At 41.8% G+C, this 21,302-nt stretch overlaps 1 protein-coding gene across 2 annotated transcripts in view; it reads left to right on the top strand.

Moving 5' to 3' along the window:
- GAREM1 (GRB2 associated regulator of MAPK1 subtype 1) overlaps positions 1-20,146 on the top strand; it is a 212,950-nt gene extending 192,804 nt beyond the window's left edge. Inside the window, exons 5-6 of one of the 2 annotated variants that reach the window (XM_081251773.1) lie at positions 13,417-13,583; positions 14,963-20,146. In XM_081251773.1, coding sequence (XP_081107899.1) covers positions 13,417-13,583; positions 14,963-15,857 — 1,062 coding nt within the window. In that variant the 3' untranslated portion in view covers positions 15,858-20,146. Of the gene's footprint in view, positions 1-13,416; positions 13,584-14,959 lie in introns of both variants that reach the window. The other variant, XM_081251772.1, reaches the window with a different exon arrangement.
- Positions 20,147-21,302: the final 1,156 nt, after the last annotated feature.

The raw sequence follows: 21,302 nt of genomic DNA, 5'->3' as shown, positions 1-21,302 counted from the left end.
TATCCAGGCACAGGAAGCACAGAGGGTCCCAAACAAGATGAACCCAAACAGACCTACACCAAGCCATATTATAATAGAAATGGCAAAAGTTAGAGGATTCTAAAAGCAGCAACAGAAAAACAAAGAGTTAATTACAAGGGAACCCCCATAAGGCTATCAGCTAATTTCTCAATAGAAACATTTGCAGGACAGAAGGGAATGGCAAGATATAGTCAGAGTCCTGAAAGGGAAAAATCTGCAACCTAGGATACGCTACCCAGCAAGATTATCATTTAGAATAGAAAGAGAGATAAGGAATTTCTCAGACAAGCAAAAACTAAAAGAAAACAGCAATACTAAACCTATCCTAAAAGAAATATTGAAAGGTCTTCTCTAAGTAGAAGAGAAGCAAGAAGGTATAGGAAAGAGAAAATCACAATTGGAAAGTAAATCACTTAAGCCAGTAGACAGATTTTTTTAAAAATTAAAAAGATTTTTGTGAAAGTGATGACAGCCACAATGAACAGCAAAAGGATAAATATGAAGATGTAAAAGAGGACATCAAAATCATAAAATGTGGGAGAGGAGAGTAATAAAATGTAGACTTTTTTGTTAGTTTTTTTTTTAGAATGTGTTTGAGCCTATATGACTACCAGTCTAAAAGCATGTAGATAGGAAGGGGTTAAAATACTTGAAAAACAAGGTAACCACGAATCAACACATAAAATCGATCTACAAAAACCAAAAAGAAGAGAACACAAGCATAATATAACAGGAAATCATAAACCACAAAAAGAAAAAGAAAGGGACAAAGAAGAAATACAAAATCAACTGGAAAACAAGGTTTAAAATGGCAATAAATAGATATCTATCAGTAATTACTTTAAGTGTCAGTAAACTAAATGCTCCAATCAAAAAACAGGGGAATGGCAGATTGGATTAAAAAACAAGAGCCTATAATATGCTGCTTATTGTAGGCAACACATAAAAAAGAGACCCACTTTAAGGCAAAGGACACACATAGACTGAAAGTGAGGGGATGGAAAAAGATGTCTCATGCAAATGGAAATGACAGAAAAGTGGGGGTTGCACTACTCATGTCAGACAAAACAGACTTTAAAACAAAGGCCATAAAGATAAAGAAGGACACTATATAGTGATAAAGGAATCAAGACAGGAAGAGGATATTACATCCTCAAAATATATGCACCCAATATAGGAGCATCCAAATACATAAAACAAATACCAATAGACATAAAGGAAGAAATTGATGGGAATACAATAATAGTAGGAGACTTTAACACCCCACTCACATCAATAGACACATCTTCTAGACAGAAATCAGTAAGGCAGCAGAGATCCTAAAGGATACAATAGAACAGTTAGACTTAACTGATATTTTTCAGGACATTACATCCAGAAAAAAACCAGCATACACATTCTTTTCAAGTGCACACAGAACATTTTCTAGGGTTGACCGCATACAAGGGCACAAAACAAGCCTCAACAAATTTAAGAGTATAGAAATTATTTCAAGCTTCTTTTCTGACCACAATGGCATGAAACTAGAAATCAACCACAGGAAAAGAAATAAGAAAAAAATGATTACATGGAGACTGAACAACATGGTACTAAAAAAACCAGTGGGTGAACAACAAAATGAAAGAGGAAATCAAAAAATACTTTGATACAAATGAAAATAAAAACACAACCATACAAAATCTATGGGATGCAGCAAAAGCAGTTCTTAGAAGTTCATAGTGATACATGCCTTCCACAAAGAACAGGAAAAATCTCAAACAACCTAACCTACCACCTAAAAGAATAAGAAAAAGAAAAATAAGCAAAATGTAAAGTTAGCAGAAGGAAGGAAATAAAGATCAGAGAGGACATAAATAAAATAGAGATTTAAAAAACAATAGAAAAAAATCAAAAAAAACAAGAGCTGGTTCTTTGAAGGGTAAACAAAATTGACAAACCTCTGGCTAGGCTCACCAAGGGGAAAAGAAAGAGGACCAAAATACACAAAATAAGAAATGAAAAAGGAGAAATAACTGATACCGCAGAAATACAAAATACAATAAGAGATACTATGAACAATTATATGCCAACAAATTCAACAACCTAGAAGAAATGGATAAGTTTCTAGAAACATACAGCCCACCAAAAGTGAATCAAGAAGAAATAGATAATTTGAACAGACAGATCACTAGAAGTGAAATAGCGTCTGTAATTTTTAAAACTCCCTACAAACAAAAGTCCAGGACCAGATGGTTTCACAGGTGAATTCTACCAAACATAGAAGAAACTTATACTGATCCTTCTCAAACTCTTCCAGAAGACTGAAGAGGAAGGAGGGAATGTATGTCCAAAGACATTCCATGAAGCCACCATCACCCTGATACCAAAGCCAGACCAAGACAGTACCAAAAAAGAAAATTACAGGCCAATATCTTTGATGAATATAGATGCAAAAATTCTCAACAAAATATTTGCAAACCAGATCCAACAACACATAAAAAAGATCTTACACCACAACCAAGTTGGATTCATCCCAGGGTCACAAGGATGGTTCACCATAGCAAATTAATCAGTGTGATACACCACATCAACAAAAGAAAATACAAAAACCAAATGATCACTCAGTAGATGCAGAAAAAGCATCCTTTCACGATAAAAACTCTTACCAAAGTGGGTACAGAGGGAACATATCTCAACATAGTAAAAGCTATTTACCACAAACCCACCGGCAGTATAATGCTCAACAGTGAAAAGCTGAAAGCCTTCCCACTAAATTCTGGAACAAGACAAGGATGCCTACTCTCACCATTTCTATTCAACATAGTGTTGGAAGTCCTAGCCACAGCAGTCAGACAAGAAAAAGAAAAGTTATCCAAACTGGAAGAGAAGAGGTAAAATTGTCATTATATGCAGATGACATGATACTATATATAGAAAACCCTAAAGACCACACAAAAACTACTAGACTGATACACAAATTCAGCAAGGTAGCAGGATATAAGATTAACATACAGAAATCTGTTGCATTTCTTTACACTAAAAATGAAATATCAGAAAGGGAATGTAAAAAAAAAAAAAAGTCCTTCTAATCACATCAAAAAAAAAAAAAAAAAAAAGGAATAAACCTGACCAGGACTTCCCTGGTGGTCCAGTAGAAGAATCCGTCTTCAATGCAAGGGGCGCCAGTTCAATCCCTGGTCAGAGAACTAAGATCCCACATGCTGCGGGGCAACTAAGCCCATGCGCCACAACAAGAAGATCCCATATGCCACAACTAAGACCCAATGCAGCCCCCAAAAATAATTAATTAATTAATTAATTGTTTTTAAAAGTCCATCTTAAAAAAAAAAAAACCTGACCAAGGAGGTGAAAGACGTGTATGCTGAGAACTATAAAACATTAATAAAGGAAATTGAAGATGATTCAAAGAAATGGAAAGATATTCCCATGCTCTTGGATTGGAAAAATTAATACTGTTAAAATGACCATACTTCCCAAAGCAATCTACCCATGTAATGGATATCCCTATCAAATTACCCATGACATTTTCCACAGAACTAGAACAAATAATCTTAAAATTTATATGGAATCACAAAAGACCCAGAATCGCCAAAGAAATCCTGAGGAAAAAAAACAAAGTGGAAGGTATAACCCTCCCAGACTTCAGACAATACTACAAAGCTACAGTAATCAAAACAGTGTGGTATTGGCACAAAAACAGCATATGGATCAATGGAACAGAATAGAGAGCCCAGAATTAAACCCACACCCCTACAGGCAATCTTTGACAAAGGAGGCAAGAATACAACACGGGAAAAAGTCTCTTAAGCACGTGATGTTGGGAAAGTTGAACAGCCACATGTAAATCAATGAAGTTAGAACACACCCTCACACCATACACAAAAATAAACTCAAAATAGCTTAAAGACTTAAATATAAGACATGACACCATAAAACTCCTAGGAGAGAACGTAGGCAAAACATTCTCTGACATAAATCATACCAATGTTTTCTTAAGTCAGTCTCCCAAGGCAGTAGAAATAAAGCAAAAATAAACAAGTGGGACCTAATCAAATTTACAAGCTTTTGTACAACAAGAGAAACCATAAAACGACAACCTACAGACTGGGAGAAACTATTTGCACATGATGTGACTGACAAGAGCTTAATTTTCAAAATATACAAACGGCTCATACAACTCAACAACAAAAAAGCAAACAACCCAATCGAAAAATGGGCTGAAGACCTAAGTAGACATTTCTCCAAAGAAGACATACAGATGGCCAACAGGCACATGAAAAGATGCTCAAGATCGCTAATTATTAGAGAAATGCAAATCAGAACTACAATGAGGTATCACCTCACACTCATCAGAATGGCCATCATTAAAAAATCTACAAACAACAAATGCTGAAAGGGTGTGGAGAAAAGGGAGCCCTCCTGCATTGTTGGTGGGAATGTAAATTGGTGCAGCCACTATGGAAAACAATATGGAGGTTCCTCAAAAAACTAAAAATAGAGTTGCCATATGATCCAGCAATCCCACTCCGGGGCATATATCCAGACAAAGCTATAATTCAAAAAGATACATGTCCCCCTATGTTCATAACAGCACTGTTCACAATAGCCAGGACACGGAGACAACCTAAACGTCCATTGTCAGATGAATGGATAAAAAAGATGTGGTGCGTATATACAATGGAATACTACTCAGTTATTAAAAAGAAAAAAATGAAATAATGCCATTTGCAGCAACATGGATGGACCTAGAGATCATACTAAGTGAAGTAAGACAGAAAGAGAAAGACAAATACCATATGATATCACTTATATGTGGAATCTAAAATATGACACAAATGAACTTATCTACAAAACAGAAGCAGACTCACAGACAGAAAACAGACTTGTGGTTTCTAAGTGGGAGGGAGCGGGGTAGGGAGAGACGGATTGGGAGTTTCGGATTAGCAGATGCAAACTATTATGTATAGAATAAACAACAAGGTCCTACTGTATGCACAGGGAACTATATTCAATATCCTGAGATAACCATAATGGAAAAGAATATGAAAAAGAATGTGTGCATACATGTATAACTGAATCACTTTGCTACCCAGCAGAAATTAACACAACATTGTAAATCAACTATACTTCAATAAAATAAATTTTTAAAAAAAGAATTGATTCTACTCTGAATTTTTATTTTGTCTTTGGGCTTTCTCCTACTGACTATTAATATTAGAGAAGACAAGGGGGGAGGGATAAATTCGGAGCTTTGGATTAACATACACTACTATATCTAAAATAGGTATAGTATATCTACACTCCAGTAAAAAAAATTTTTAAGTGATATAAATTAAAGCTAAAAAAAATATATTAGAGAAGGCACTAAAGGAGAGATTTTCTTAAATAAACCTGGTGTATTGATAGTCAAATTTAAGTAATAAAAAGATTAATCTGGAAGCGATTATTTACTTTTCAAAATAATTGCTCTACAAAAGGATTCACTCAGGATTCCACTAATTAATGCAGTCTCCTAAGGCATCTGACATTTAATTAATTTTAATTACAGCTTTTGAGGAGTACTCTGTAAGCAAGCCATACCTACGTTTCCCATTTGTTAATTGAAATAAGGACTGAATTATTATTGTGTTTTGGTAATTTTGAAACTAATTGCCTTTGGTTTTGTGTAGGTTATTTATTTTTAAATGAAACCTTCTAGGCCAAGAAATTTTCTCCTGTGTCTGCCGAAAGTCTCAATGATTAGAATGTTAATAAAGTCATTGCAATATTCTATGGGATAGCCCTTGTTTCAAATCTGCACTCCTGGGTTTACCATTTGCACAAAATCACATTAATGGGAAAGTTATATACTATTTAAATATATCTATCATGCATTATACTCCTTGCTCAGAAAAGGTCTTTATTCTCTGCCCCAGTGGCATAGTCTTTCTTTGGAGTCCAGGGAAGCACCCTGGAACTTAAACAAGTATTCTTTTCAGAACTGCGTGCCCTTCTTGTTTCCCAGTAGTGGCCTGCTGTGCCCTCCGCCTTGACTCCGTTGCCTGAGGCCTGGAGGTTGGAGGCCATTGCAGACCCAGGCCTGCCTTAGGTCCTTATCATCCGCATACACAATGGGAAAAAGAAACGCACACATCTGAGAATCAGGATTTCAACTGTAAATCACATCTGCTGTGGCGTAATTCATCAGATAGATGTTCATTTATTGCCATGTTGTCATTGTAAAACTTTAATTTCTGTTTGGCTGAAAATACCCCTGATGGGTATGTGACAGGGTTGTGAACTCTTTGTATAAAAGCCTCTTTATAAATAAGATTTCTTAAGGCTGTAATGATTTTGTTATCTGGGAGAGGGAGTGTGGGAAGAAATGTAAAATACAGGGCAGAGGGCATGTAGTGAAGGCAAAGTTACAAAGTTCAGGGAAGCATGGTTACAAAACTCCTTTCTTTGCAACACTGGCATTATCCTGAAGTCAGCTTTTTAGAGAAGAAAACTCATGGTAAAGGTGAGTCCAGTTTTAGATCAAGCTCACCTATAGTGTGTGTGTTTTCTGAATTAGTGTCAACATAGAAACAAAGTGATCCTTAGTCCACCTGAGGATGGCCGAAGCCCGTTAGTGACTGCCCACAGTTCCAAGCAGTGTGGTCTTTGAGCCGAGATTTTCACCCACAGGTATGTGATGGCAGATTTTAGACTGTAGACAAGGAAATGTGAGCCCTCGTCGGCAAGTGTCTCCAGATCCATTGCCTTGTATTTAAAAGTTGAATAATTGCTGCTATGAAATTGATTTTTTCCCCCAAAGAAGTTCAGCAAAGAACATTTCATAGTAAGTTTTCTGTTTTCCGAAGCTGTCTCTTTGGTCCAGTTAGTGAAGGGGTGTGAAAGTGTCATTTCTTCCATAGAAGATGAGTAGGGAGTTCTGAGAAACTAAGACTTTCCAAGAAACATCATCATACCAAAAAGCCCCCATTCCTACACTGTGCAGCTTCATAAGCACGTTGTGTGTCTTCTGTTTGTTGTATTCTTTTAATCCCTAGGAAGTGTCAGGAAAAGATAATGTCACAGAAGAAAGTAGTTCATACGTGTATAAAATACTCTAATTGTATGTAACGTGTGAATTTTTGTCTTCTAAACATTTACATTTAACCCTGTTTCCAGCCATGCAATAATGAGCTTTGTATTTGTAATAAATTCTCATGCGTTATCTTTAACATGTGGCTATTTAGGGAGAAGACCTTGTTTTCCATTTTTCACAAATTATTGGTCCTTCACCCTGGGCTCAGTTTCCTCCCAACTAAACAGACTTATAGCTGTGAGGAGAGTGGGGAGGGGAAAGGATGCTTAAATACCTATTCCAGGAGTCAGGAAATCAAGTTACACTTTCTGGAGAGTATTCAGAAAATAAATAGTCCCATTCCATGACGCACGAGATTCTGACCACAGGTTGGAGTTGGGTTTTGACTTTGTCAACCACCTTCACATAGTAACACGAAGCTTTCCAAAGCCATTTATTTTATTGGGTGTGTCCATCTTTGCTTTCACTGTTAGATAATAAGCTGCCATTGATTATTTTTCTGGTTTTACGTGGCCAGTGCTGGCATGGTGAAGGCAGAGAGCAGTGGGGAAATGTGTTCTCCTCTCCGTCCCAGAAGTCCGTGTGCACTTAACCTCCAGGTTACATGCGTGCATGTACCTACCCGGGCATGTTTTCACGTTTCTTCCAGGTTAAAAAGAAAAAAGCCATGCCTCCTTCAATCCACTATCCCTTTCTAGTAGCTGTCTCCGCCTTCCTTCCCAGTGCCTTCCTTCCTTCTTGAAAAGAGCGGTCTGTCCTCACTAACCCCACCCTCGCCTCCTGTTCTGGCTTTGACTCCCTGGAATCTGCTTCTCGTCCCCTCACTCAACTCCGGCTTCATTCACTAAGGTCCCCAGTGACCTGCTAACTGTCACACCTCTTCCCGACCTGCCCTGACTTCCTGCCGTCGTTCCATCTTCACACCATCCCTCTCCTGAGCCGTCCTCCCCACCATCTTCTTCTTTGACACCACTGGGGACTGTTCTGTGCCGTGAGCAGTGAGATGCGGTCCCCACCCTTGGTCTCCTCCTCTACTGGCCCCTTAGCGGTTCAGCCCTCTTCCCTTCTCATCTGGGATCTCAGTGCCACCAGGACTTCAGATTCTATCCGTAGAACATTGAGCTCGAACTCTCTTCAACACTTAACCCCTTGGTTTCTCCCAAGCTCTGTGCTTCCTTCTAAGTGTCTGTCTGATAAGTGGCACAGGATTTGTCTCGCCTTCTAAGCCCCCAGTCCAGGGCGTCGTTCGGGCGGTTTATTCATGCCCACGTACCTTTTGTACACTCACACTTCCTTCCTCCTCCAGACTTTCTCAGTATGATTTCCTGTGAGTTTGTTCTTCGCCTGCCCTCCTGAATCATTCATGGTGCTCCCGCTGACCTTCATTTCACCTTCTATTCGCATAGGACCGATTTTTATCTCAGTCGTGTGTTGGTCTCCCTCCATCCCCACCCCAGCTAATTCCAGGGGCTACTCATTCTTGTCTGCTTTACTCAACACCAGCTCAGTGAGCCTGTGATGGGCACTCAGGATATAACTGAACAAATCAATAGTAAATGGAATTAATGTCGTTTGTAGGAAAAGGGAAAGTGACACAATGTTCTTCAGACTTTTAGGGGCAGTAGATGGTGCCTGTGATCCTGGCCATTAGCCCTCAGGACGGACACCTTCTACAGCTTACTTCAAACCCCACTAGTAAATTTTGTGTGTTAGACGGCAATCACTTAAATATGCCTCCCTGAGAATATGCGTCGTAGACTAAAGAGAGGTGATGGTTCTAGAAAGAGCAGAACTCCCCAATTCCACCTCACAATAAATTAGCTTTCTGTTTAGCTCTGGGTTCACAGTCTGCTGCTTGAACACTGGGTAGTGGTATCTTATCTCTGATAAGACTGAATCATTGAGCATTTCTTTAGAAAAGGGAAAGACTTGTTGTGGAGAGGCAAGGATGAGAGGACTGTGCTGGAAGTAAAACCACTTATAAGAAAGGCTTGAGACCAGAGAACTGCTTGTGAAGCCAGGCTCTGGGTACGGGTGGGAGTCTGCTCTCCCTGAATCCATGTTGTGGTCATTGACCCTGTCATAACCAGTAGGTGCCAGGAGCTTGGCTGTAAACACTCAAGCTACCCATCACCAGAAATCACCTACCAGTAGGCAAAAGTCGCCCATGATCCGCGATGGGTAGTAACACCTGCCTCAGACAGAACGCCATCCCCTCCCTTAGCACCAGGGTTCGAGGTTTACTCCTGAGAATCCAAGTACCTCACCCTCGCCCTGCGCTGATCCTTGAAGTTCAGTCTTAAATGCTGCACTGAAAGGCAGAGAAGGGCTCTAGTCCGTCAGGCATGGTGTGTCGGGCACAGTGTGTTCTACTACATCCTCATTTAGAATAGGAGTTACAGGACGGTGGGATGGGGTGCTGACAATAAAGCCACAACATTTCCCAGTTCAGAAATACTGTCATTTTCACTCTGACACCACGTCCAGTGTCATGGTGGCAGAGTTGATGGTGGTCATAGGGGCCAGGTCTGCTGGCACCTTTCTTCCCCTAGATTGACACCAATATGAAGACCAAAAAATTAACATGGAGCCCAGATGACTTATCAATAACAGTCTCCACATTAAAATATAAAAGGCATTCTTTTGGTATAAGTTTGAAAATAAAAGGGCCTTGTTGTATTTGTTTTGTGACATCCGATAACCTCCACCTGGCATTCTGTGCGCCATATTTGTGCCAGAGGTGACAGATCCCCAAACTCTGCCATCCACAGAGCAGTAAGAACAATGACGACAGTCCCTACCATTTCCACGTTCGGGCTAATTGAATATACATGGGAAGTAGGTAAATATAAACAGTCTGTTGGCAGAGTTCAGAAGCAATGACAAGTACTGGTGGCTACTTGTGATGGTCCCAAACCGCGCCTGTAACAGTTAGAGCTGGGCCTTAGGAAGTGACAGGAGGGCATGGGCGGTAAGAACTAAAGCAGAGCGAGAGGCAGGAAAGCACAGGGTCTGTTTAGGTGACACAGAATCTGCCCCATTGGATGGACCCATGTATTCATATAGAGGAGTAGTAAGGGAAATAACTAGGAAGATGGAATCAAATGGGATAATTTCTTCTAGCGAGAAGAAATCACTAGAAAGACTGCAGCAGGCCTCAGTGGGAGACAGGAGAAGCTGGACTTTATCCAGTAGTCAAGGGGGGCCACTGGAAATGGGAAGTAACAAGATGAAAGCCACATGCTGAGACTTTGAAAAGGAATGTGCTGAAAATGTAGCACTTAAACGTGAAATTGAATATGAGGAAAAACTGGAAATAGGGTGATTGGCCATCTGGTCTTATAAATTGCCTTTTATTGTCAGATAAAATTCATTTCAAGCCACAGCTACATTTCTCTGGGATATAAATGTCCCATGATGAACCAAATCAAGAAGCAAAGAGAAGTAGAATAATTACTGTTAAAAGGATGTAAGAGATAGAAAGTAAGATGGCACAACAAACCCTCACAGTGTTGGTGTGTCACTTCTGAACCCCAAAATGTATACATTCCCCCAAAGCCTATATAGTTTTCCCATAAAATGCACTGCAGTATGACTTCATTTGAGCATCCACATCTGCAGCAACAAGTTAAAAGTAACACGTGGAGACGCATCTACAGGGTCATCAGCCGTGCTCACCCCGAGAGGGCCGCCCTCCCGCAGCTGCCCAGTGTAGCACTCACTAGTTTTGTTCCTCCACAGTGTTACAGCTGAATTCTTGTCGCCAACGGGGTCCCACTGAAGTCGGGTTTTGTTTTGTTTTTAACTACCTTTTCTCCAAAATGGGTTTCAAATAAGCCTAGTTCTTTCCCATTGAAGTCACACAATTACACCCAAAGTGCCCCCTCATCACAAGGGAAGAAATGTTTCTTTGGTCTCATGTTAGTATCTTCTCACTGACAACCACGCGCGCGCGCGCGTGCACGCACACGCACACGCACACACACACACACACACACACACCCCTTTGTTCTTTAACTCCTTTCAGGAGTCATGTGGCCATTTCAGAAGCTTTCCATATGTCAAATGCCGTTTGGAGTGTAGCTAGAGCTGCCTCGCCTGTCCCCTCCTGCCACCGGGAAACCTATGGGGAAGCTCTTTAGGACTGTCCAGTTATGGAAGGAGGGAGCAGAACCAGATGTCAGGAACCTTGAGAGTCTGGGGTTATAAGAGAAGAGAGGACTTCCCAGAGGTCAGAGTCAACTACGAGTGGCTGCTTTTCTGTGTTCCGAGACCTAGGTCAGCTGATGATCCTCAATTAAAATGCACAGTGTAGTCGACAGCTCAGCATATCATAATTGACATCTAGGTAAGTGGTCCCTAATGAAATGTATTTAATGACTAATTCCAAAATTTAGAAATTTCTAAATCAAATTCAGCCTTAACCCTTTTTCCTGATGCTTCTCTAACCCCATGTTGAGAAGCGATTGTTTATTTTTAAAGTGGAAAAGTTAACTGACGGACTCCTTATCTTCTTACGTTTTCCGTGATTCCTGTTATTCTAAGCGTAGACAGAACCAAGCACATCTATAAAAGCCGCACCCATCCATCCCAGATTCTAAAGACATTCCCCAAGAAAGAAAAACACAGTTGGCTACTATACAATTCGCTGACAAGACAGAAGGAAGATGACACAATATCTTATTATTTTGTAACCAGTATATGCTCCCAAAAGCCAGGGAGTGGAGTGATCCAGCCAGAACTTTTCAGTGTCCTAGTTGGTTCCCAGCTTCTTAAGAAGAGCCCAAAGTGAGGCAAGAGTCCCCCTGGGCCAGCTTACAAGCAAGCCTCCCACTTCCTTATCCAAACCTCATTTCCTTCTCCACCACCACCTTTTGAAAAGCTCAGAAAGAGAACGCCCGCAGCTGTTGGAGAAGAGAATCTGCTGCTCCTCAGTATTTTGTTTTAGCCTAAAGGGCTGCTGCAGAAGAAAAACTGTAGCCAGTGGGTCCCAACAACCAGGGTGGTGGGTCCTCTGGGTGGGAGCAATGATTCCCAGACCCAGGGAGAAATGCAACGGCTGAGACTTTAAATGGCTTCTGTTTTACTTAGAATTCAGGTTTGCCGGGTCACCCCGGGGCCACATGACTTTTTTAACATCTGGTTTTCTCCAGCAAGTGAATCAGGCCTCGGAAGCCAGTTAGAAGGCCGGGGTGCAGCGTAGGTGGTAGACGACGCAGTGTAACGTGAGCCCAATTCATTTGGTCTAAAGCAAACTCCAAACCAAAGCTAACAGGAGCTCCCTTTCATTGACTTCATTACCCAGAGCCCCTGGGACAGAGGAATCGAAGGCAAAGGTGAAAAAAAATGGGTGGGAACACAGCCTAAAAGCAAGCAAGGGTGGTTTTTTTTTTTTTTTTACAAAGTCAGAATTGGCTCTGTTTTTACCTAGGTAGTTAAGGGTAGACTAGCTGAACCAGGTATAAACTGCCCCCTGCTGTCTGACACAGAGAAGTACATAAAAATATCTGCCTCATTAAAAAGAACCTTATTCTGAAGGCCGACCGTGAATGGAAAACAAGCGGGGGCAAAGGCAGGCAAGGGATGGCACAGGTCACCTGCCTCCCTCTCCGGTGTGAAGATGAAGGGAGGGTGAGGGAGGTGGTATTTTTCGGATTTGGAGAGCTGCCGCCTCATTACGCTGTCTGCCGCCTTGTTTCTCAGAGTGTATGTAGTCCGTGGTCCAGCAGCGTCCTCATCACCCGGGAGCTTGAGATGCGGAGCCTGAGATGCAGAGTCTCAGATGCAGAGTCTCAGGCCCCACCCTTGGTCTACTGAGTCAGAATGTGCATGAAACAAGATCCCCAGGGGATTCATGTGCACAGTTCCCTGTGAGAAGCCCCGACCGTAACCTCAGAAGGAGCCTTTACACTAGACAAGGTCCACTGTTCCCTAAGGTTTGTAGCGAATCGAATTCAGTTTTAACAGTGAAGAAATACAACTCGCTAGGAGAATGGAATCCTTCATTAATATCGTGATCACTTACGCCCTTATTTTCGTCCTGCTCCCGTTTCCTGCGTCCTCACGTATCACCGGCTCTTTACCGTGCTGTCCTTCATTACTTGCTACATTTCTGCAGCATCTGCCAAACCGTTTCTTTCCAAATCGCTCCATCTCTGGCAGCCTCCTGTCTCCCACAGTCCTTGTTTGCTCAGGTCTCCTCTCCCCTTCTTCCACCCCTGCTGGTGTCACGTAAGAAGAGCAGCCACTGGACCCTCCGGGAGGGAGCTGGCCCCATGCATAGTCCGAGTGTCGCTAACCCCGCGTGTTCTCTTCTGCGCCAGGTCAGGGAAGAATGCCGGCTCCTGAACGCCCCGCCTGTCCCGCCCCGCAGCGCAAAGCCTCAGTCCACCAGCCCCTCGGTCCCTCCTCGCACAGCCAAGCCGGCGCGGCAGCAGACTCGCTCTCCCAGCCCCACCTTGTCCTACTATTCTTCAGGGCTGCACGACATGTAAGTCCTATGCCAGGGCCCACTTCCACATGGTTCCCTCATCAACCAGGTCCCCGGTCCTTGAGAACCGTGTCAAGGAGCCATCCCCTGGGCAGGGTGGTAGGAGAGGAAGTTTTCTTTTAAAAAAAGAAAAAAAAATTTTTTTTTAACTGGATGAGCATGATGGGGCCCTGTTGGTTCTGAGCTAGGATGGAAGAGCCAGTGACCTAGGAAGATGCACAGTCTGTGAGGGGTTCAGTGGTTAAGGCTGGCATCTACTTATCTCCGCTTTGACTTCAACACACGCAGACAGCACCCTCGAGGAGGCCCCGGAATGGCAGGGGCCCTGTCGGCTGTCTACTCTGAATTCCAGCCAGTGCTGGAGTCCCTTCCTGACCATCACTGTAAGGCAGTCTTCCACTTCCATGTGGATCCTCCCAGTGCTGTGAGCTCATTCTTTTGCACTGCAGCTCATTCCATGGTTGGCACATGCCAATAACTTTTTTTAGAGATCTTTCATTATATGCAGTTGAAATCTATCTCCATGTAACTTTCAACTGTTTCTTAGGTCTAAAGAAACAAATGTAGGTCCACCCCGCCTCTCTTGATCAGGCTGTGAAACCGTGAGGTCAGCCACGATGTAAGTCTCCTCCAAGAGGCAGCCTCAGTCCCACCTGCTGTCCCCCCATCACCCACCTCTGAGCACACTCTGGTTTCACGGTCACTCTTAAGATAGGGCCCCAGAGCTGAGTGTGATCACATGTGACAGGTTAAAGTAGCTCTCCTTGGCAGGTATTTTGTTGTTCCCTGAACATTTAAATCTTTATGGTGATGTTACGCAATTGTGCGGAAACCAAGGCAAGAATAAGCATTTAATTGGAAACATTTCTTCCAGCCTCAGACTCTTGGATGGATATAAGGTCATCGGTGGTGGTGATGTAGTCCTGTCACTGTAGCCCAAGAATGACAAGCATGAGACACTCATTTACTGCTCTCTCACTCCACCCTTGCCCACTGCAGACATCACTAATCAATCACAGCACCTGTTGGTGATAAGCCCAAACAAGGCTGAAGATTTTTCTCATCACAAAGATCCAGGCACTCACTAACAATGATTTTCTTGTTAAAAAAATTATATATTTGCCATCTCTGCTATAGCATATTAAATCAGTATCTTCATATCCATAGTTGTATTTTAGTAATTTAAAGATTCTTTAAAAAAAAAAAAAAAAACCCAGTGAAGTTAAGCAGGTACTTTACGATAAGAAATACAATATTTGTTGCCTAACTACATTTTTCTACTCAGAAGTGACATCAATGGGATAAGGATAGGCTGGATATTTTACTTTTCCTTTTTTTCCACTCATCTCTCTCTCTCTCTCTGTTTGGCTTTTAAGCAGCGTTACTAAAAGTGACACGAGTCCTCCTGAAAGCTCTCCCGTTTCCTGCTACCCGTGTAACCGAGTGAAAGCAGATTCCATGGACCCCAAGTCCCCGTTTGGCAGTCCCACTGCTGAAGCTCTGTCCTCCAGGCTCTCGTGGCCTAATCATTACTCGGGAGCGTCAGAGACCCAGACCAGGAGCGACTTCCTGCTGGATCCGAGCAGGAGTTACAGTTACCCCCGACAGAAGACGCCGGGCACGCCCAAGAGAAACTGCCCGGCAGCCTTCGACCTCGACGGCCACGAGCTGGCAGCCAGCCCACCCGGGCCCGGGCCCACGGAGCCCGGCGGTAGTGCCCCAGGGTGTCCCAAGTCAGCCAGCTACTCTCTGGAGAGCACGGGCGGGAAGACCCTGACTGCGGGCCCCGCCAAGCAGAGCATCTCGTGCCCCGCCTTGCCTCCCAGGGCCCCGAGGCCAGTGGAAGAGAAAGCCGCCCTCGACACCCTACCTTTGCCTCTGCAAATTGATGGTGCTGAGGAAGACCCCGAGTCTGGGTCGCCGGACCTCTCCGAGGACCCGTACTTTGTTCAGAAGGGCACGCAGGACATCTTCTCCATGTCTTACCCCTTCTCGTCACCCCTCCACCTCCAGCTGGCCCCCCGCTCCTGTGGTGACGGGTCCCCTTGGCAGCCACCTGCCGACCTGTCGGGACTCTCCATAGAGGAAGTGTCCAAGTCCTTGCGGTTCATAGGGTTGTCCGAAGACGTCATAGCATTCTTTGTGACCGAAAAGATTGACGGAAACTTGCTTGTTCAGCTCACGGAAGAAATCCTCTCCGAGGATTTCAAACTGAGCAAACTGCAGGTGAAGAAAATCCTGCAATTCATTAACGGCTGGAGGCCCAAAATATAGCCAAATAACCCCAGGTAGCATTGAACAAAACAGATAAATGTGTGTTCTAGAAGGGGAGGGCTGGGACACAGTTTCACATTTTTTTGCACTAAAAACTTTCTCTGTAAATAGGGATAAGAGAAAACTCTTACTATGCAGATTATGATTTTGAATGGTGAACAGGCTATTTTGTACATCAATAAAAATGCTGTACAGAACACTTAGAGGTGTGCCTTGTACATCACTCAACACTCAACAGCTGCTAAAAGACAAAAGGCATGTTCAGAGAAATAATTGTTACCCAAGTAGGTTTATGCGAGAAGTTGTGATATTTATTTACAAAATAGCCAAAGCTGAAAGACATAAGAATCTTTAAAAACAAAAAAACAAACAAAAAAAACCCACCTTTGAACAATTCCCTCCTTTGGGAGAATCAACTTTAGACAATTTATTCTGTGCTCTGTCGTTCAGATTGCTCAATGCTAATTGTTTTACTCTTGTGCCTGAAAATGTTAGTGATATGAAATGACACTGCAGTGTTATGTGCTTGGTGGGGATCTTTTTATCGAAAGGCATTTTACAAAAGTCACGTGCTAGTAGAGAGGATCTATGATGTCCTTAGAAATAATAACTCATGACCACAATAATTTATCTGTAACTGCTGCTAATTTTACTGAGCAGAGATTAAAGAAAGACCAGAATATATACGTATATGTATATCTACACAATACAAATGTATGTTTTAAACATCAGTATGAGTCTGATCTTTTAGATAACATCATCTGTTCACTTTCAAATATCCATTGAAGTTTGGGGCCGTTAATTAAGTCGACTCTCCTAGGAAATGGGTCAGAATGATTCCAAAGGTTCTCAGAGCCCTGTCCCTCGAAGCTCAGTCTTATCAGGCTCCATCACAGAAAACTGGGAACAAATCAGTAGAGAGTCTGTATCGAAGAATTAAGTTTGATTTTAAACCTATTACAGGCTGGGTTTTACATAGAGTACTCCTGTGCTGATCAGTGTCTGGGGAAATGACCATTTCTGTCGAGTGATAATTCTTCTCGGGTTTGAGGGTCTTATTCTCCTGGTGTGTGGTGATGAGGGGTCTAGAGAGCATTTCTCAGAGCGTGTCAGGTGTTCTCAACATGCTTTGTGCTTTAGGAGAGCTCAGAAGTCAGACATACCATCCTCTGCTTTGATACGTGCTACATCTGTTGCATCATTTTTTAAAGTATCAATAACAGTACTTGTTTAGTTCAGAAATCTCTTCTTTCCTCTCTTCCAAAGAAAATACATGATTACCGTACTTTCATTCCAACAATCCCAGGACCCAGTCTGACAGTTTTTGCCAAACGTGAATAAATCCTCCAAAATATAATGGCATCAACATAATTCTTGACTTTTTGAAGGAATATAAATCTTAGAGAAGTTTTTGTTCTCCAAGCAACATATCGTCCCTCGCCCTGTCTCCCCCAGAGTCTGTCCCCACATTCGAGATGGACAGACAGCCACCCAGGTGTCAGTGTGACTTGCAGGATTGGCTTGTATGTTGTTATCCACTCTTCTTGCTCATCAGAATAAATACACAAATGGAAAGACAAGACCCACCAGTCTAGTTTTGCAGACCTGTTCAATATATGGCTTCATTTCTTGGCATTCAAGATGTTTTTAATCCATCTCATTGTTTAGAATTGGGGTGAATTGATACCTTTTCTCATTTTCCATCTTAAATCTCTTTTTTAAAAAAAAGGCATTTTCCCCCCAACATGTCTCCCAAAATGCAAATACCCTAGGTTAAAAGTGCCCCATAAAAGAGTACCCTGTAGAATCTATCAAACTGTAGCACCTCTTCCAAAGTAACTGACAAGTTTATATAGAAGCTTCTAGTACTGCACTCAGATGACATGCAGCCCCTCCATGAATTTCATGTTGAGAAAGCATCCTTCTGTGTGAGGGGCAACTCCCTAGGTAAAGTTAACCTCTCAGAACTTTCCTTTAAAATAAAAACAAAGGATGATGTTGAAAAGTTGCAAGTTTTCTTTGGCAAAACCTTGCTGAATCAGTTCATGAATCCTTAGCGCTTGGACGCTGTTCTCAGTTCAAGAGGGAGGAATGAGTGGGTTTGAGTTTACTGTTGCCCCACATAAACAACTGATTCCTTTTATCTTTTTTTCTTTTTGTTTGTTTTTTTTTCTTTTGCAAAACCTCGACACAAAGTCCTTTTTGTTTTTTGTCTTGGCATATGTACGTTGAGTTTATATCGACGGCAACATAGAGACTCGTTGAGGGCAGGGACTATGGCCTTTCATTCACACACTCCAAATTCACTGAGCATCATCTGTGTGCCAGGCCCTATGCTAGTATGACCTGACAGGCTGATAAAAAGACACAGTTCCTGCCTTCTTGGAACTCATAAGGTTTATGTTTAAAACCACAGTTGTTGAGACTGGGTATGTGTAAGAGAGACATGACCTCTCCTGGCAGTTGGATGTATGGAGAGTTAAGTGTGCCCCGTCCCTCAAGAACCCACAGAAGGAAGAAATGGCAGCCTCTATTAACGGGGTATAAAAGAAAAACTACAAGATCATTGAAACTTGAAAAGCATTGGAGGCAGCAAGTATCTCTGACTCCCACTGACTAGTGTTCTTTTCTACTGATGGGAATTTTTTTTTTAATTGGTAGTAAGTATCTTCTGGTATCTGCAAAGCCACATGGCGCCCTTACTAGACAAGGCATGCATAGCCAGAGAGAATCAAGACAAGGAATGCAGAACAGGGGTAGGAAGGAAACAGGCCTTCCCTTCTGAGCTGCGATTTTTGCAGTGAAAAGCAGTGTATAGAGATCCCCGCATACAGAACCTTTTCTAACCAACCAGGTCAAGACTGAGGACATCTTCTGGCAGGTTCCCTGCAATCTGTGCACTGACCCCTGTGCTTGGGGGAGAGTGTCCAAACGGGACTCTTTCTTGGATTCCTTAAATGCATGGCCAAAACCATCGTGACCCTCCCTTAAGAAATTCAGCAATAAACCAAACCAAGCAGCTAAAATGTAAAATGTGAGCCTGATTCATGTTGGGACGGAGCGCTCAAACACAGATCAATTCTTTCTCAGAATCTCGTAAATGCCTGCACGTTCTCTCTCTTTTAAGTTGAGCTGCTCAACTTTATGAACTGTGAAATTTACATTTAGACCCTTTCAGCCCACATAGAACATTCACATTTATGGAGTTGCAGCAAGCTGCCCATTCGACTAAATTGCACTGTTTATCTTGTTTCACGTAGAAATAAAACAATCTTACAGGGAAATATTATGACTGTCCATTCCAACTGTTTTCAGATGTGGGTAAATACCCTCTGCCAACATTCCAGAAGCACCTGCACATCGTGCACACAACTCCTCGAGAAGTTCAGGGGGTGGGGGTGGATGAATAGAGGGCTCTTCATTTTCCAAACACACTGTAACACAAGTCACTACTCATCATGCCTAAAGAGTATGAGGTTAACGTTTTGAATAACAAACTGAAAAAAAACACAGTTCTCCAAAGACCACTGTGAACCATTCAAAGAAAATTTCAACTTCAGTCCACCAGAAAAGTGAAATCTGCTGTTGGACACACAAGACTTTCAGAAACTATGACCATTAATCCCAATTCCCACTATTTTTCTAGGAATACAATGGCACCAGGCTGCTAGGGCAAGAAAAGTAAGATGCCCAGAGTGCAAATGATGGAAAGTAGGATTTTTATTCTGTGGGACTGTAATAGTGTGGAATTCTTATGACCACTTCTTGTCCAATCACATCGTTTAGTCTTCAAAACTTGGTGTTTTAAAATTTGTCTCATTGTGAAAGCTAGAAACAAAGGGTAAATGTGATTTCTGTTAAAAGTATATACAAATATCTTCTGTAATTTTGCTGCTCTGTCTAATTTTTAGGCTATGAGTTTTGTAATGAGCTTATCAGATGATGAATTTCCTTTGTTTACAATCTCATGTAGTAGGGCTCAGATCATTTCTTAGCTATAAACCTCTTCTCCCATTTTCATATTAAGCTCCATTTAAAATATTGCTTAAGCTAAGCCTAAAAGTTGAATTTAATTAGTCAAAAATTTGGGAGTTTTCCTTGACTTAAATGAAAATGGTATATTCTTTTCAAAGACTTTTGTAACCACCTTTACAGTTTCTTTGCTTGGAAAACTGGGGTTGTTAACTACCAGTTAACAGTTGCATTATTTCCAGAGCATTGTCTATGGGCCCAATGTGTACCTCAAGATAAACATGGTATGTTTTGTCTAAAAAAATTTGTTGTTGATTTAAATGGTTCTGAAATGTCTATAAATAAAGAAATTTTAAAAGTTGCTCTTCTTGCAATCGTTCCTCAGTGAGTTGGACCCCTGTGTGGTTTTCTAGAACCTCTCTTTCCCATCCTCATGGAGGAGAAGAGGACTTGTCTGAAGGGTTTCTGAAGACTGCAGGCTCACTCCATGTTAACAAGAGATTGAAGACTATGGCTATCGAAAGTGGAAGAAGCTGGGAACCAGGTAACCTGGTGGCAACCAAAGAGAATCTAGTACCTGTGTGGTCAGGAGTTGGGACAAAAGACAAATATAGATGGACTAGTGAGCTTTAAAAAAATAATAATGGGGGAGGGGATAAATGAGGAGGTTGGGATTAACATATACACACTACTGTATATAAAATAACAAGGACCTACAGTACAGCACAGGGAACTACGTTCAATATCTTGTAATAACCTATAACGGAAAAGAATCTGAAAAAATATAGATAGGTAGATAGATAACTGAATCACTTTACTGTATACCTGAAACTAATGCAACATTGTAAATCAACTATACTTCAATAAAAAAATAAAATAATTTTAATAAAAATACATGTTTGTACAGAAAAAAAGACAATAGAAATTCATATCTCTGGCTTATATATAGTTTAATTTCTATAATTACAATTAGCATAACAGTGAGTAGATGTGGTAGAGGGTTTTAGAGAAAGTCATGAGCATGCAGCACGCTGCAGCATCCACCAGTAATTTTTACAGAGAAGTTGGCAAGTGGAGGCTGGTTAAGCTTTTATTGTACTCAAAATAGCATGAAATAGTTTCAAACTATCTTACTGGGCTGTTCAGGGGAGGGTTGAAGGGCAGGGAGGACAATGAGATCTTAAGTCCTTGCCAGGCTAGGATCTCCCCAGCTTCACAATCACCAAAAAATCTTCCTGCCTTCTTTTGCTAGACAAAGCATCCCTAAATCATTCATTCCATGTTATACTTAAACCTTCAACCCTTCTGCCCTATTTCACAGGGATAAAACCTGTGACTATACCCACAGGTGGCCACTTTCCTGATTTCAGGGATGTGCACTGGACAAAACTATAGGGTTGATGTGACTGGGCTAAACCGTCCAAGGACCTACCGCAAGGTTCTAGAAGTACTTACATCAGATATACACTAGGA

Source organism: Mesoplodon bidens (genome assembly GCF_964165515.1).
Source record: "Mesoplodon bidens genome assembly, chromosome: 13".
Lineage (NCBI taxonomy): Eukaryota > Metazoa > Chordata > Mammalia > Artiodactyla > Ziphiidae > Mesoplodon > Mesoplodon bidens.
The sequence above is the reverse complement of the archived record's forward strand: the minus strand, read 5'-3'. Positions and strand labels throughout refer to the sequence as shown.